Here is a 14,375-nt window from a genome sequence, read left to right on the forward strand (position 1 = left end):
CTTTCATGGGCTCCAACTTCCATCCACCTTCTTTCAGGAACCAAAGAGCTGTTCCTAAAATACTAAATCAACTGGACCACGTTGCAGCCTGGCTCAGAAACTTCTCCAGCTCCTCGAGGCCAGGCAGAAGAAGGCCTGCTGCACCAGAAGGCCCTGTTTGGGTTTGATTGGTTGGGTTTGACCTCTGCAGCCTCCCTCCCCTCACTCTTCACCCCCTTTCCGCTGGAAACAGTTCAGCTTCAATACCCTCCTTTCAGGGTCAGAGAACAAACCAGCTAGGTTCCCACCTCAGGGCCTTTGCCCTGAAACTCTTCTCTGCTAACCAGTGGGCACTTTCCTTCCCATGGGTGGTCCCCCTCCTTCTGCAGGGCTTCCCCTGCCCAGAGAGTCCCCTGCACACACACTCAATGCCCTCTGGTCGTCTCTGACGGAAGTAACACATTTTCCGTCTCTGTGAGTCAGCTCTCAGAGGGCTTAGTGCTCCATGGCACGCGCTACCCTGGAAATCTTTGCCTTTCCTCCAACAACTCACCTTTTCCTCCGGTGGGGGCACCCTGGGCTCCAGGCTGGGCTCTTGCACAGGTGGCTCAGGCAACGGCTCGGCCTCCAGTTCCATGGGCATGGGGCCCTGGACCTCATCGTCCCTGGGGAGAGGGAGAGGGCGAGGGGGAGAGAGCCAGGACTCCCTAACCTCTGGTCATGGGGCAGCTAGATCCAAAGACCCGTGGCTTGAGGAGGGGTGGGGGGCAGAGTGAAGGGAACAAGTTGCTAAATTGGTGTGACAGGTCCTCCTCTTGGAAAGGAAAAAGGCTGCCCTTTGCATGGCCTCGGGCCCCTGGGAGCCGCCCTCTGCACCTTCTGTGGGAACTCGGGGAACAACACCCATGTCCTAGGGCCCACTCATCTCCTCCCTCTCCGTGTGCCCTTTGCAGACGCCTCTCCTTAGGCCTCAGGACAGTGAGGCGACCCACCGAGTGGAACACTGCCCACCTCCAAAGGTAGAGCCTTAGGACTGTGTGTGGATCCCAGGACTGTGACTCTAGACCTCAGCACACGCCCCCACGCCCAGCTACGGGGCGGGACACAGACGCTCCCCACATACTAAGTGGCAGTAAAAGCAGGTGTTCCTCCCAGTCCGACAGCCCCTCGTGGAACTGTGTTCAGGGACCTAACCATCGGCACATGCACCTGGACCAGCCTGTGCTTCATGCGGCCTGGCTGAGGGCCGAGGACAGGCTAACTGAGTCCTGCCCTGCCCAATACGGAGAGGATACACAGCGGGTCAGGATCAGGTTGTGGTTCATTCATAACCAATGGTGTTGGTAATACATTGTCGGTAACAAAATAGGCTGGAATGCAGCAGGTTCTCGGGGTTAAAAATGTGTGTGTACCCATGAGCCAGGGGCCATCGCTGATGATGGGCTTCCTTTTTCTTATCCACATATAATTCACTAATGCCAAGCAATGTATTATTAGTGGGCTTCCTGTTTTATTTTTTATTGATTGATTGATTTTAGAGCGAAGAAAGAGAGAGAAACATCGATTTGTTGTTCCACTTATTTATGCTGTCATTGGTTGATTTGTGTATGAGCACTGACCAGGGATTGAACCCACAACCTAGGTATATCGGGGCAGCACTAACCAACTGAGCCACCCGGCAAGGGCTGGAATTAATGTTTTCAAAAGGCTTTATGTGAGTGATGCATTGAATTTGTGTTGTTCTAAGATTGGTTTTAAAATTCTAAACATTTTGCTTTCTAGGATTCTGAGGTCCCATGACTCTGTACTAGAAATCTAAAAGTGGCTCTGAGGTTTTACAATTGAATCTTAACATTTCAAAGTACTGTGGTCTGAGATTTAAGGCCCTACAGCTCTGGGTTCCTAAGAGCCCTTGGTCCCAAGTCAGTAAGGTTCCAAGACTGATCCTGCAATTCTACTGGGCGCTGATGGGCCCGGATACTGTAACCCTGCGCAGCCTCCTGCACCCCCAGCCTCCTCACAAGCCACAGGGGCAGCTCTTACCTGAGGGCCATGCAGGAGTAGGAGTAGCCCACAAAAGGCAGGTGGACCCCCAGCGGCATGCCTTCCCGCATGTCTGACAGCGTCTCCTAATACAAGAGAATCAGACAGGAGGCTGGCCCCTCGCCCCTTACGTCTCAACTTAAATTTGCCCCCAAACCCACCCTTACTTAGGGCCTATATAAAGGGTCCCTCCGTCATTCATGGTGTCCTGTTTCCCTCAAGGTGTTCGCCACAGTAGCCGTATCTACTTCTCCAAACGGAAGTGGCTGCGGGACCAGGGCAGTGCCCAGCACAGGGCACCGGGCTGACCAAGGGCCAAGGCAGCTTGTGTAACTCGAGAGGGCGGCGGCCTCAGGGAGGGAGATTTTTCTGTGGTGCTTTCCTGCCTTCCACCTCATCCTTCACCCCAGCCCTGATTGCTCTGGGGTGTCATCATCTGGGGACAAGTCTGTGTCCCCCATTGGACTGCGAGTCTAGGCCACCGCTGGGCTCCCCAGCCCTGGACAGGCACAGAGCAGTTGTTCACGGGAAGAAATGATGTCAGGCCCCCAGGAGGCGGGCACTGTCGTTGCCCGAACTTAATGGAGAAGGGATGAGGGGAGCGGGGGTCGCAGGTACCTACCCCGCCCCCGCTCACCATGGCAGTGAGCCCGTCTTCCACCACATCGAAGTTGCACGTGTCGGTGGCCCCCTCAAAATCCGGAGTAAACGGAGGCACGCTGTCTCGGAGACCATCCCAATCGAGGCCGAAGAAGAAAGGATGCTTCTGGAAATCGCCTGCTCCATTCCGGCCCAGCCGCGTCTCCGGGGGACACAGCAGCCGCTGGATGAGGTCGCGGGCCTCCTCGGGGACTCCTGCATCCGCCAGCGGTAGGGAAAGGTGCTCCTGCTCCGAGGGGGCGGGAGGGCGGGGATGTCAGCCTGGGCGCAGGCGCAGAGGGATCGGGGCTCCGGGGGCTCCGCTCACCTTGTAGTGCACGATCTTGCCGTAGGTCTCGGCCGTGGAGTCGGCGTAGAAGGGCGTCTGCCCGTAGAACATCTCATAGGCGAACACGCCAGGGCCCACCAGTCACACTCGGGGCCGTAGCTGCCCGTCCCCGGCCCGCCGCCCACGGCCTGCAAGATCTCGGGGGACAAGTAGTCGGGGGTGCCCACAGCCACCAGCGACCGAACCTGAGTCAACAGAATCGGAGTTGGGCTCAGCCCCGCCCCTCTGAGCCCTGGCCCCGCCTCCTTCTAGCCACGCCCAGCGCCTGCCCCCGCCCCCTGCCTGTCCTAACTCAGCCAGCCTGGCCCGAGTCGCCTCCTCCTCCTTCGCCCCCCAAATCCAGGCCTGGCTCTGCCAACGCGCGTCAGCCCGCCCCGCACTCCGCACCGCATCCGCCCCCACCCCAGCCCTCATTGGTGGCACCGGCGGGCGCACCGCTCACCATTCCCTCAGCCCGCAACTTGAGGCAGGAACCGAAGTCGGCCAAGCGGATGTGGCCGCAGCGGTCGAGCAGGATGTTGTCGGGTTTGATGTCCCTGCCCAGCGGAAGGTGGGAGCGGAGGGGGTAGGTGAGCCTCCCTCCCACCCTCTCACCAGGCTCAGGCCCCGTTCTCTTAGGGACTAGAGACTCTAACTCCCAAGCCTCCCGGCCTTGCCCTCAGGCTCTGTCTCCAGGTCCCTCTGCAGGCGCTGCCCCCTCTGGGCTCCAACATTTGTCCAGGCCCCCCCTCCGCCCCTGAGGCGCCCACCTGTGCACATAGCCCAGCCGGTGCACCGAGTCTATGGCCATGACAATCTCCGCCAGGTAGAAGCGCGCCATCTCGGCCGGGATCCGCTCCCCAAACTTGCTCAGCAGCGTCAGCAGGTCCCCGCCCACGTAGTACTCCATGACCAGGTACTGGAGGGGGCGTGTCGCGGGGTCAGTAAGCCCCGGGGTGACCTGGCTGATAGCCCTGGACAGACTCCCAGAGATCCCGCAGCGGGAGCCCCAAGGGAGCCCCAGAGGTGGTGCCCAGAGTGCACAGCTCCCCAGACCCCCCGCTCAGACTCCGCAGGGCTCTCCCATTCCAGGTAAGGTCCCCCCAAGGCGCAGCTTTATAGGGCCCCCAGAATCGGCCTGGGAACGCCCGCCATCCCGGGAAAGGAAGCCTATTCCTACCACAGGGCTCCCCACCCTAAAACCGCTCCCTGCCCGCCTCCTTGATTGACAGCCTTGGGGTGGAGGTGCGTCCCTCCAGTCGCCCGGCCGGGACTCACCAGGTAGTTCTCGTCCTGGAAGGCGAAGTGCAGCTGCGTGATCCAGCGCCGGTCCCCGTTCACCAGCACGTCCCGCTCTTCGCGGAAGCACGACACCTGCGGGGCAGCGGGAGGCGCTGAAGCGGTTGGGGGGCTGGGGGTTGCGGGGAGGCCTTCGCGCCCAGCACAGCCGGCACGGCCTCACCTCGCCTCTCTTCAGCATGTCCCACTTGTTCATGATCTTCATGGCGTACACCTGGCCCGTCTGCTTCATCTTCACGACCGCGACCTGAAGGCCGACACGGGGGGGCTGGGGTGGCGGCGGGGAGGAACTCCCATCGCCCAGACAGGACTCCACCGAGACCCCGCCCACCGCGCCACGCCCATTGTCCTTAAGCCCCGCCCCTGCTGGTTTTAGGCTCTAAACTCATTCATCAATTTCTAAGGCCCCGCCCCCAGTCCTGGGACCTGCCTAAGGCAGGGCAAGGCTGGGCTCCGGCTGTGGCGCAGGGCTCACCTCGCTGAACGCCCCGCGTCCGATCACCTTCAGGATCTCGAAGTCCTCCCTCTGCAGCCGGGCCTCCTTAAGCCTCGCCGCGATGGGCTCCACTGGGGGCGGGGCGGTGAGAACCGAGGGGAGGGTCACCGGGACTGACAGTGGAGACGAGGAGGAAGTCCCACACACTGTTCCTCAGTCTCCCCTCTCTGACCCTCACTCTCAACCTCCCCTTCTCTTGGCCTTCCCTTTATGACTGTTTGCCTCCCAAGGCTTCCCCACATAAGCACTGGGTGAGGTTTGGGGGTGCAAAACTGCCCTCCTACAGAAGTGGGAGGCCTGGGAACCCCTTTTTGGGACCAGGCATGGGGTCAGGGCTCTGTGGGAGCAGGGGTGGGGTCCGGGGACACAGTCTGCAGAAAGGAGGCCCCGAAACAGGGAGGATGAGCCAGTTCTAGCTCCCTGGGCCCCCACCCCAATTGGGGTGATGGGAGAAGGGTCCGAACATGCAGCTTTACCCAGTCCCTCTAGGCTCAGAGGCAGGTGGCTCTTGGACCACACCTAGGGAAACAGTGACTTGGGGGGCGGGGCCGGGAGAAGGAACTGAAGAGGGGACAAGGCCATGGTGGACCCGCATCCAGGGCTCCAGGCCCAGTTCACGTGTGTTCTCAGTCCTTGCAATCCAGGAGCAGCGCTCTGTTCTCCCCCATTTACAGACGGGGACGCAAGGCTCCGACAGGTGAACTCCTTTGCCCAAGTTCCTACAGCTAGGAACGCTAACGGGGCAGTGTGGGAATAGAGGGGGGAGGGGGGACTGGGGGGGGGGGAGGCAGGAGACTCAGGACTTGGGAGAGGGAGGCCTAGACCCCCAGGGGTGGAAGCCATTGGAGACCTCGGGGTGGGGTGGAGAGAGGACGGGGGTGAGTAGGAATGCGGGGAGATACAGTGGTTATGGAGGGGAGAGAGGAGTCCAGATGGGGTTCGGGGAGAGTGGGCCAGCAGGGAAGAACCAGCCAGGGCCCAGGATTGGGGAGGGAGGAGAGAGCCAAGACATTGAGCCCTTTTAAGGCAGTGGGAACCCAGGCCCCCTCCCCCGCCCAAGCCCGCAGGGGAGGGGCCACAGGGCACTGCTCGGGCCACAAAAGGAGTGCTCCTCCCAGGGGAGCCGGACCCCTGCCCCCACCACAGGTCTCAGTTTACCCCGCAGGTCAAACTTCATCCCCTGCAAAAAGGCGTCCACGAGAGTTGCTAAGGGGCTGGGGGGGTGGGGGTAAGGTTCTTCCAGAGCTGAATGGCCTGGCCCCTGACCTCCACCTTCCCATCTGCGAATTGGGAGGCAGAAGGAGAGGAGCAGGGCCTGGTTCCGAAGAGATGGACACAAGGAAAGAAGGGGCGGGAGAAGACAGGAAGAGGAAACCCAGGGACAGAGGGAGCCTAAGGACCCAGAGCAAGCCGTGGAGGGACAGGCCGTGGAGGGACAGGCCATGGAGGGATAGGCCGTGGAGGGACAGACTGTCACAGAGACAGAGGCCCCAGTGAGCCTGAGTCCCGGGCCAGGAGAGGGTGGGGACAGGCGAGGCAGGAGGCGGAGGTTCAAGCATCTTCCCTGTGGAGGATGGGACCTAATCTGGCGTAAGACTTCGCTGGAAGGGGCCTTCCGGGAGAAGCGGAGGACGGAGGTCATGAAGCAGATTGAACGGGTCGGTGGTGCTGGAGTGAAGGCTGTCCCTGCAGACTAAAAGAGACCAAAATGGATGGGCGGTTCCTCCTCCTGGGGATAGACGGGGGACAGGGAGGCTCCTGTCTCGAGCTGGTTGTCCCCTAGGGCCTGCCTGAGTCACTGAGCCTGTCAGTGCCTGGGCACCTGTTGGGGCAGCTGGAGAGGCTGGCGCCTAACACCTGCCCATGGACCGCGCCCCTGGCAGCTGCCCCATCCTGTCTCTGTGCAAGCCCCTTGCTCTGGGAACCAGGGTGGAGGCCACAGGGCCCATTTTGGTGTGTGCGGGCACCTAAGAGACAGGAGTCCCAGCATGTCCCTAGGCCTGGACTGGGGGGTAGGGGTGCAGGGGGCCATGGGGGGCTGTTCCCGCCCAGCCTACCATGGCTCCCAAGTCATGGTTCTGAGTCATGGTTGCCCTGGCCTCTGCTGACCCCACTCTGCCCGGCAAGAGTGGCACAGGGGTAGGGGCATGTCACCCCAAGACCCAGAATAGGAAGCTCTCCCCATGTCTGCCCTGCCCTCCAAGAGCCTCCGACACCCAATCCCATTCCCTGCCTCTGCCCTACCCCCACCTCCCAGTGGGGAGGGGGCATGCAGGCAGGTACTCACCCCACTGCAAGAAGTCGGCCACATACTTGTCCTGGGCCAGGTCGGAGGCACCCAGCTCCTGGTGGACGCCCAGGAGAAGGTCGAGCAGGGGCTCCAGCCCCAGGAAGCCGGGGTCCAGCACCAGCTGCTGGAGCCGCCTCAGCCGCACCTCGGCTGACATGTCGGGCAGGCAGCACCATGGCCCCCTCCCCGGGCCAGGGGCTCGGGGTCCTCTCGTCACGGGGCCTGGCAGCCCCTGTTCAGGCCCCAAGGCCCTGGCTGCATGTCCGCCTGTCCCTGGCTGTCCCCTGGGCCTCTGGCCACTTCTCTCTGCAGGCTGCAAAGGCCTCCTCCTCTTCTCCCCACCCCTTGACCAGCCCCCTCCCGCCTACCAGCCTTAACCCCTCACAAGCCAGGCCCCCCCAGAATGCTTCAGTGTGAGGCTGGGGGGTAGAGAATCTCAACCATTCAACACCCCGCCCCCCAATAAAAGGCGGAGTGCAGAGGAAAGCTAAAGCAACAGGTGTGACGGGCCACAGATGAGCCCTCCCATTCCCCAGAGGGGGCCAATTAAGGGCCAGTGACCTGGAACACTCCTCCCAAGCCCCGGAGTTGGGGGGAGGAGGAAGGGGTGAGGCCTGGGAAGGGGGGCAGGAGGCCAGGACAGCTTTGTGGGTGACTCAGCTGGGAGTCAGACTTTGGGACAGTTTAAATTTAGCCCTCAGGCCTTCTGCTTTACACTCTTTTTTTTGGCAGGAGGTGGGGAAGGGGTGGTGAGAGAATTGGGAAGGGAGGCCCTCAGGAGCCAAGCCCAGGGGTGACACTGGCCAAAGACTGGGGGAGGCAGAGGAGCCCCCAAAATAGCTCCTTGGGCCCGGCATGCAGCCACATTCCTGCCAGGGCCAAGATTAGAAACAAACACTTGGGGGGGGGGGGGGCGGAGCAGGAGAGCCGGCCAGGAGGGATCTCGTTGTCCTTTCCAGGGCGGACGGTCCTCCCGGAGGAAACCGGTCTCCTGGACAGCCGGGCTGGGCAAGCCAGGCCGGAGGCAGCAGGAGGCCAAGCCCTGCGCTCAAGGGCACTCCCTCTGGGCCTGTGGTGCTGCCTGGGAGACCCCATTTGGGAAGACCCTGTAACATGGACTTAGGAGGTTCGGGCATTTTCAAGCAACGCTGCGAACTCCCACCGAGGACTCCGGGAGGGGGCCCCGGTGGTTCTCCTCCCTCAAGGGTTTAGGGGGTGGACTCTCCCCCATCCAAGGGGTCCTGCTCACCGCCGGCTGGTGCCCTGAGCACATCCCTCCTCCCACTTGTTTTTCCTATTAAAAGGGCGGGAGGGGGCAGGGCCTGGCTGCTCCCCGCTCACCCGTTGGGTGGACTGATGGCACACGCTCTCCCCAGGGCACACCCACTCCGATCCGATCTTCAAGTGCTTCCTTCCCTAAGCTCCAGGGCCCTCCTTTGGCCTCTGTAATTTGTTTCCTGAGCCCATGCAGCCCAGGTGGCTCGGTTCTACTACTTTTTTTTTTCCTAATCTTCACTGGAGCACAAGCTTAGAGAGGGAAACACTGATCCGCTGCTATGTGCTCCACCTTCCCCCCACCCCATGCCCTGACCCGGGATCAGACCAGCAATCTTTCAGTGCACTGCATGCTCAACCAAGCGAGCCACCTGGCCAGGGCTCTGTAACTTTCTAAATAAACTTTATCTTAAAAAAAAAAAAAAAAGCGGACACGCAGTGAAAGCATACACACTCCCGCCACACCTGCAAGGAAGGGCTCAGAGACGCTGTGAAAACAGGGAACTTTAGTATAAATAAGAGGTGCTGGGGACAGGAAGGGCCCCAAGGGGCTTCCATAACTTAACACTTTTCAAAAGCACGAACACCAGCAGGGGAGGTGGGGTTTGGGTCCGCAGACTGAGGGGCACACTGCGGAGCTGGGCTCTTGTGGGTGGGGAGCTCCTCCCTCCCCCGCCCATGACCAGTCACATGCTGGGGACAGGGATGAGGCTAACACTGATGTTCCAGCGGAAGGAAGGGGTCGTTGTACTTGGCAGTGGGAGGGGACAAGGCTGAGGCCACAGGAGCCACTCCATCCCCCCAGGGTCGAGGCCAGTCCGGGGGGACTCTCTGCCCCCCAGATTGTGCAGGGCGGGGGACCAGAGCAGTCCATCCATCATGGTTAGTCTTGTTAACAGGTTGATCCGTGAGGTCAGCGGAAGGGTGATGGCTGGGAGGCGAGGCGGGGCAGGGAACCCAGCATCCAGGGCTTCACACCACTGTGCCGCTCGGGGAGTTGCCTGGTTGGGAGGAGATGCCCTGGGAAGAGGAGGGAGACAGCAGGGGTTAGAGAACATCTGAGGTCCCACCACCCGGCCTTGCCCTTCAGTCCACCGGACACCCCCCACCCAGGATGCTGCTCTAGGTTCTGGAACTTCCATCTCAACTAGCTTCCCCGTCCCAGCAGGCAGCACTTTTAGGCAATAATTGAAGTCCTCAGGTGATCCTGAGCAGAGGATGGGGTAGGGGTGGAGGTGGGGAAGAGGGGAAAACTGGGGTCCCCTTCTGGGGGGGGCTGAGATTCTGGGGGGGAAAGAACTCAGGGACAGTCCTACCTCTACCACTGACTTGCTGGGTGACCTGGGCCAACTTCCTTCCCCTGTCTGGGCCTCGGGCTCGTCTGTGAACTAGGGAGATAGAGGGGTCTCTTTCAGGAATCACAAGACTCCCCAAATCCCAACACCTCACCTATGAGGCTCTGAGTTCTAGGGATGCAGGGCGCTATGATCCCAAACCTGCCAAGGAACCAAGCCACAGCCCTCAGATGGGACATGCTGGGCGCCAAGCCCAGACCCGAGGAGCCGAAACATCAGAGTCCACAGCTCCAAGGTTACAGGCGCCCGGCCTGTGCTCCACCCCGAGCCCCAGGGCCACCCCAGGACGGGCACATCGACCGCCTACTGCCCATCTTCAAGCCTCCCCGTCCTAAGAGGTGAGAGGGGCAGGGACCTGGCCGAAGTCACACAGGGAGACGTGCAGAACTGGACCGGAGCCTGGTATTCCCGCCTGTGCCTCCAGCACCGGGCTCATACGCCAGGGCCAGGCTGGAGGGCGAGCCCAAGGCTCAGTCTTGCCCACAGAACTTGACCCGCAGTATCCAGTTTCATCATTGAAAAATCACATTTTCCACAGAAATACGGATCTGGCTTCAAGGAACAAGTGGCAAGACCGGGCTGTGCTGGGCCCAGTGGCTGCCCTTCTGGTAGCTGGCCATGGTCCCTACCACACCCCGCTCTCTTCTGCCTGACCGTGTGGACGGCTGCCAAGGGTTCTAGACCTAGCGTGAGATGTGGCAGGGCCTGCTCTGAGACACTAAGATGGCATGGCTGCCCCTCACCCTACGGGCTAGAGGCTGTGCTCGTGACAAACTGCTCTCCCCGAGTCCCAGGTCCCGGATAGGCCGGTGCGGCCGACTCACCGCCTTGCCCGGCCGGGCCCAGGTGCAGATGAGGCCCTCCTGGCAGGCGGTGATGATGCAGTCCTCCAGGAACAGGAGGACCGTCAGCCGCTCCTGGGCGATCTTCTTGCACACCAGGGGCTCGAGCAGGGGCACCTCGTGGATGCGTGGGCACAACGCCGTGCCCAGCACCTTGGCTGGGTCCAGACGGCTGTGGGGAACAGGGCCACTGGGCTTGTCCCCGCTGCTGCCACCCCCGCCACCCCCCCGGCTGATGTTGCCCAGGCTGTGGTAGCGCTTGTGCTCCTTCTCCGCCCCCCGGTCCCTCCGTTCCTGCAGCGTGAGCGTGGCAAAGCGGCCGATGCTAAACGGAGTGCCCGGCTCCGTCACCGTGCCCGGGCCACCCGCCTTGCCACTGCCCGCCGGGTGCGGGAGGCTGTTGGAGCGGGACAGTGAGCGGGGCAGGGACCCGGGGCCGGGCTCGCCACCCCGAGAGCTGCTGGCAGCAGGCGGTGTGGTGCTAGGCGTGCCGGGGAGCGTGCGGGTGCGGGCCAGGGGTGGGTGTGGGTAGAGCACGTCTTCGGTGAGGTCCCACAGGCAAAACTGCGTGTCCTGGCCGGCCGAGCCGAAGCGGTAAGTGATGGAGCCGGCCTTGGGCATCGGGGAGAGCGGGTCTCCCCCATTCGAGCCCGGGCCGGCCACCTCGGGCTCCTCCTCCTCCTCGACACTCCGTTCCGCATCACCACTGGCTGCCGCCGCCTCCTCGGCCCTTGTGGTGTAGGGGTCGAAGGCCACGGCATTGACCCAAGACTTGTGGCCGTGGCCGCGGGCCACCACGCGGCCCTCGGTGAAGGACCACACGGTGACCAGGTCATCTTCACCGCCCGTCACCACATAGCGCCCGTCGGGGCTCCAGCACACGCAGAGTAAGCCCCCAAAGTAGCTCTTCATGAGCCCCCGCAGGAGCATGGAGTCAAAGTGAAAGACGCGCAGGCAGCCGTCTTGGCTGACACAGGCCAGGTGCCGGCCGTCGGGCGAGAAGGCAAACTCATTGAGGGGCCCCTCGCCCACCGCCCACTTGGCCAGCGGGTTGCGGGGCGCCTTGCTCTTGGCAGCGTAGACGGCGAAGCCCTCCCCCTGCTTCAGCAGGCTGTACTGGGGGGGTGCCGACGCACACGGGTGGCTGACATTGTACAGGTACAGGTGGCCGCTGGCGTGCGATGCCAGAAACAGGCTCTCCGACTCAGGCAGCCACTTCAGGTATGTCACCTTGGTCTTGTCAATCAGCCGCTGCCAGGAGAGATGATGGGGTTGGGAGAAGGCCATCAGACCCTGACAGACCTCCTTCCCAACCTGGCTCCCCAGGAGGCCATCAGACGTGGCCCAGCCCCCGGAGAAGAGCCCCCTCGAGGGAAAGGGCGGTCATGGGAACGCAGATGGGCTGCTTTTGCGGCGGCCAGAGCTCCATGAGCCTCAATGTCCCGTTTGTGGCGAGGGGACAGTCCTGCCTTCCAGGGAACTGTCTTCCGTCTAATGCCCCCACCGTCTTTCCATGTCGGGCTCAAGGCAATAACCTGACCAGCAGGCCATCGGCTCCCCTAAGGAGCGGGGCGGCTCACTGCTCCAGCCCCAGCGCAGAGCTGTGCACACAGGGGGTCCCTGGCAAGTGCTTCCTAGACACACAAATGGCAACCCCATCCTGCCTGCAGCTCATCTTTGCTCCTTTTCTCCTCCCAACTCACATCTAATTCTTCAATAACATGCAGAAGCTGACCTCTGCTCACCCTGAACCCCAACCACCCTGGTCCCAGCCACCATCAACCCTGGAGTGGCCTAACTGGCCACTAGGCCACCACTGCCCATGTCCGTTCCCTACACTGTTGGCCGAGAGCTGCCATTAGTGTGAGTCAGCGCCAGCACCCCCCACTCTGAACCCCAGGGCAGCCTTTCTCAACCAGGGGTTCAGAGAGAACTAAGCCCTGACGCCCTTAGGCATCCACCGAATGGAAGGAATTAATTTCTTTTCTCCGTATCTAAGTTGCTTCTCATTCTTGGGAGAATTGAGAAAACAATCAGATCAAAGCATTTCTGTGTTATACGGCTCAGCTGAATCCCAGGGGAGAGAGGCTCTAAAGCCCCAGCCTTTCCACAGCCTTCCAGCCCCTACAGGACCCGGCCCCTCCACTGACTTCCGGGAGCTCCCCTACTTCCCTCCCCCTCAGAACTGCTCCGACCAGGTCCTGCTGCGGGGCTTCTGTCCCCGCCTCCATCTACTCAGAATGTCCTTCTCTGGTTCCTTCTTCTTGCCTCCTTCACGTCTTCATTTCAATGTCACCCTCCCAGCGAGGCCCTCCCTGACCACTACCCCACCTCACCACGCCCCCGCCACGCCCCTTCCCTGCCTGACTTCTCTCCGCAGCTCTCAGCACCTCCTAGCGAACAGCATGCTCCACTTGCTGGGTAACTGTCTGCCTCGCTAGATGAAAGCTCCAGAGGCGGGCCCTCTGTTTTGTTCACCGAGATGAGCCATCCCCAGTGCTGAGAACAAGCCTGGCCCTGAACAAATGCTCCATAACTATCTGTGAATGGGTGAGCTAGTGCGTTTTTATTCCATTCACTGTTCCACGCACTCCCTCCTGCCATTCATGCAATTCTATGCAGATGGAACACTGCTTCTGAACAGACACACAGGGCACGAGTACCCACAGATAAGGCTGCTCGCCGGCATTTCCTCTTGTGCCAAGTCTGCCCAGGACTAAGCCATCTCCATGCATGATTTTACAACAGTCCCGTGAGGTAGGGATGAAAACCCCATTTTGCAGAGCAGGAAAACGGAGGTGCCGGGTGGCACTGTCACCTTCCCAAAGCCACACGGTGAGTCCATGTGGTACAGCAAGGATTTGAATCCAATGCCCACAGGGCCCAGAATTTAAAGACCAACGGCTCTGACTTAAAACCAGTCCAAACTGACTAGCCTCAGTTCTCTAATCTGTAAAATGGGCCTCTCAATCCCCAACCCATTGGTTGATGAAAACTCCTGGAGTCATGTATTCAGCATATGACTAACGAAGCACAGGGCCTGGGCACAGTAGGCGCTGGTGTCATTATTAGCTATCACACTGGCTGCTGTCTGTCACCCATCCCACATAGCTGTCAGTCCACCCCCTTTTCTCGCTCATCCTGTCCCTCTCCGGCCTACACTGCTCCCCAGTGAGCCACAGTTCAATGGCAAACAGTATGTGTGGGGCTGGGTGGGAGAGAAGGGAAGGGGCCACTTGGGGGTCCACAATCACCTCTTCATTGAATAGCTTGCTGGTGTCCTTCTTGATGAGGTCCAGGTACTGCACCTGGCCGGCCGAGAACCCCACCAGCAGGGATATGGTCTCCGTGGCAGCAGTGAACTGGTTGAAGTCGTGGCAGGTGGGCTGGGTGCCCTTATAGATCCGCTTGTCAATTGGCTTGTTGAGGTCGATGGACTTAAGTGATGGGAGAAAAGGAGTTAATGGCTTCTACCACTGAGGAAGGAAGAGGGTGTTGAGGTTGGAGGAAACCACTAAGAGGAAGCAAGGTTAACCCCGAGAGGGAAGTGGGCAGGTAGATGGGTGAGTGGGGAGGGAGGGAGCAACCACAGACAGGAAGAGGGACCCAAATTTCATACAGAATAGAGAAAAGAAAAGACAGGAAGGACCCCCCCACCCAGGGCAGAAGACCACAGTGCCTCCCCAAAGTTGGTTTTCTCCAACTTCAGGGACACCCTTACTCACAGCATTAGGGTTCGGGGTCCCCATAGACCCTGAGCTCTGATTCCTTTCCAGTCCTACTCATAACCTCAGCCATCCCCTCTGGGTCTTAGCAACACAATATTCCA

At 60.8% G+C, this 14,375-nt stretch overlaps 2 protein-coding genes across 2 annotated transcripts in view; both read right to left on the reverse strand.

Annotated features, from left to right (window-relative positions):
• DMPK (DM1 protein kinase) overlaps window positions 1-7,964 on the reverse strand; it is a 10,541-nt gene extending 2,577 nt beyond the window's left edge. Inside the window, 11 exon segments of the mRNA XM_023747255.1 lie at window positions 269-644; window positions 2,023-2,108; window positions 2,660-2,908; window positions 2,990-3,081; window positions 3,084-3,195; window positions 3,453-3,546; window positions 3,760-3,908; window positions 4,268-4,363; window positions 4,452-4,535; window positions 4,764-4,855; window positions 7,072-7,964. Of these exon segments, the coding sequence (XP_023603023.1) occupies window positions 269-644; window positions 2,023-2,108; window positions 2,660-2,908; window positions 2,990-3,081; window positions 3,084-3,195; window positions 3,453-3,546; window positions 3,760-3,908; window positions 4,268-4,363; window positions 4,452-4,535; window positions 4,764-4,855; window positions 7,072-7,231 (1,590 nt within the window). The 5' untranslated portion in view covers window positions 7,232-7,964.
• An 871-nt stretch (window positions 7,965-8,835) lies between these two features.
• On the reverse strand, window positions 8,836-14,219 carry DMWD (DM1 locus, WD repeat containing). Its single transcript, XM_023747256.1, has 4 exons — window positions 13,801-14,219; window positions 10,529-11,797; window positions 9,666-9,737; window positions 8,836-9,369 (listed from the first exon to the last, which is right to left on the reverse strand). Exons 2-4 carry the CDS (start codon window positions 11,474-11,476, stop codon window positions 9,322-9,324), a joined length of 1,068 nt encoding a protein of 355 aa, XP_023603024.1. The 5' UTR covers window positions 11,477-11,797; window positions 13,801-14,219; the 3' UTR covers window positions 8,836-9,321.
• Window positions 14,220-14,375: the final 156 nt, after the last annotated feature.

Source organism: Myotis lucifugus, unplaced genomic scaffold (genome assembly GCF_000147115.1).
Source record: "Myotis lucifugus unplaced genomic scaffold, Myoluc2.0 scaffold_823, whole genome shotgun sequence".
NCBI classification, from domain to species: Eukaryota; Metazoa; Chordata; class Mammalia; order Chiroptera; family Vespertilionidae; genus Myotis; species Myotis lucifugus.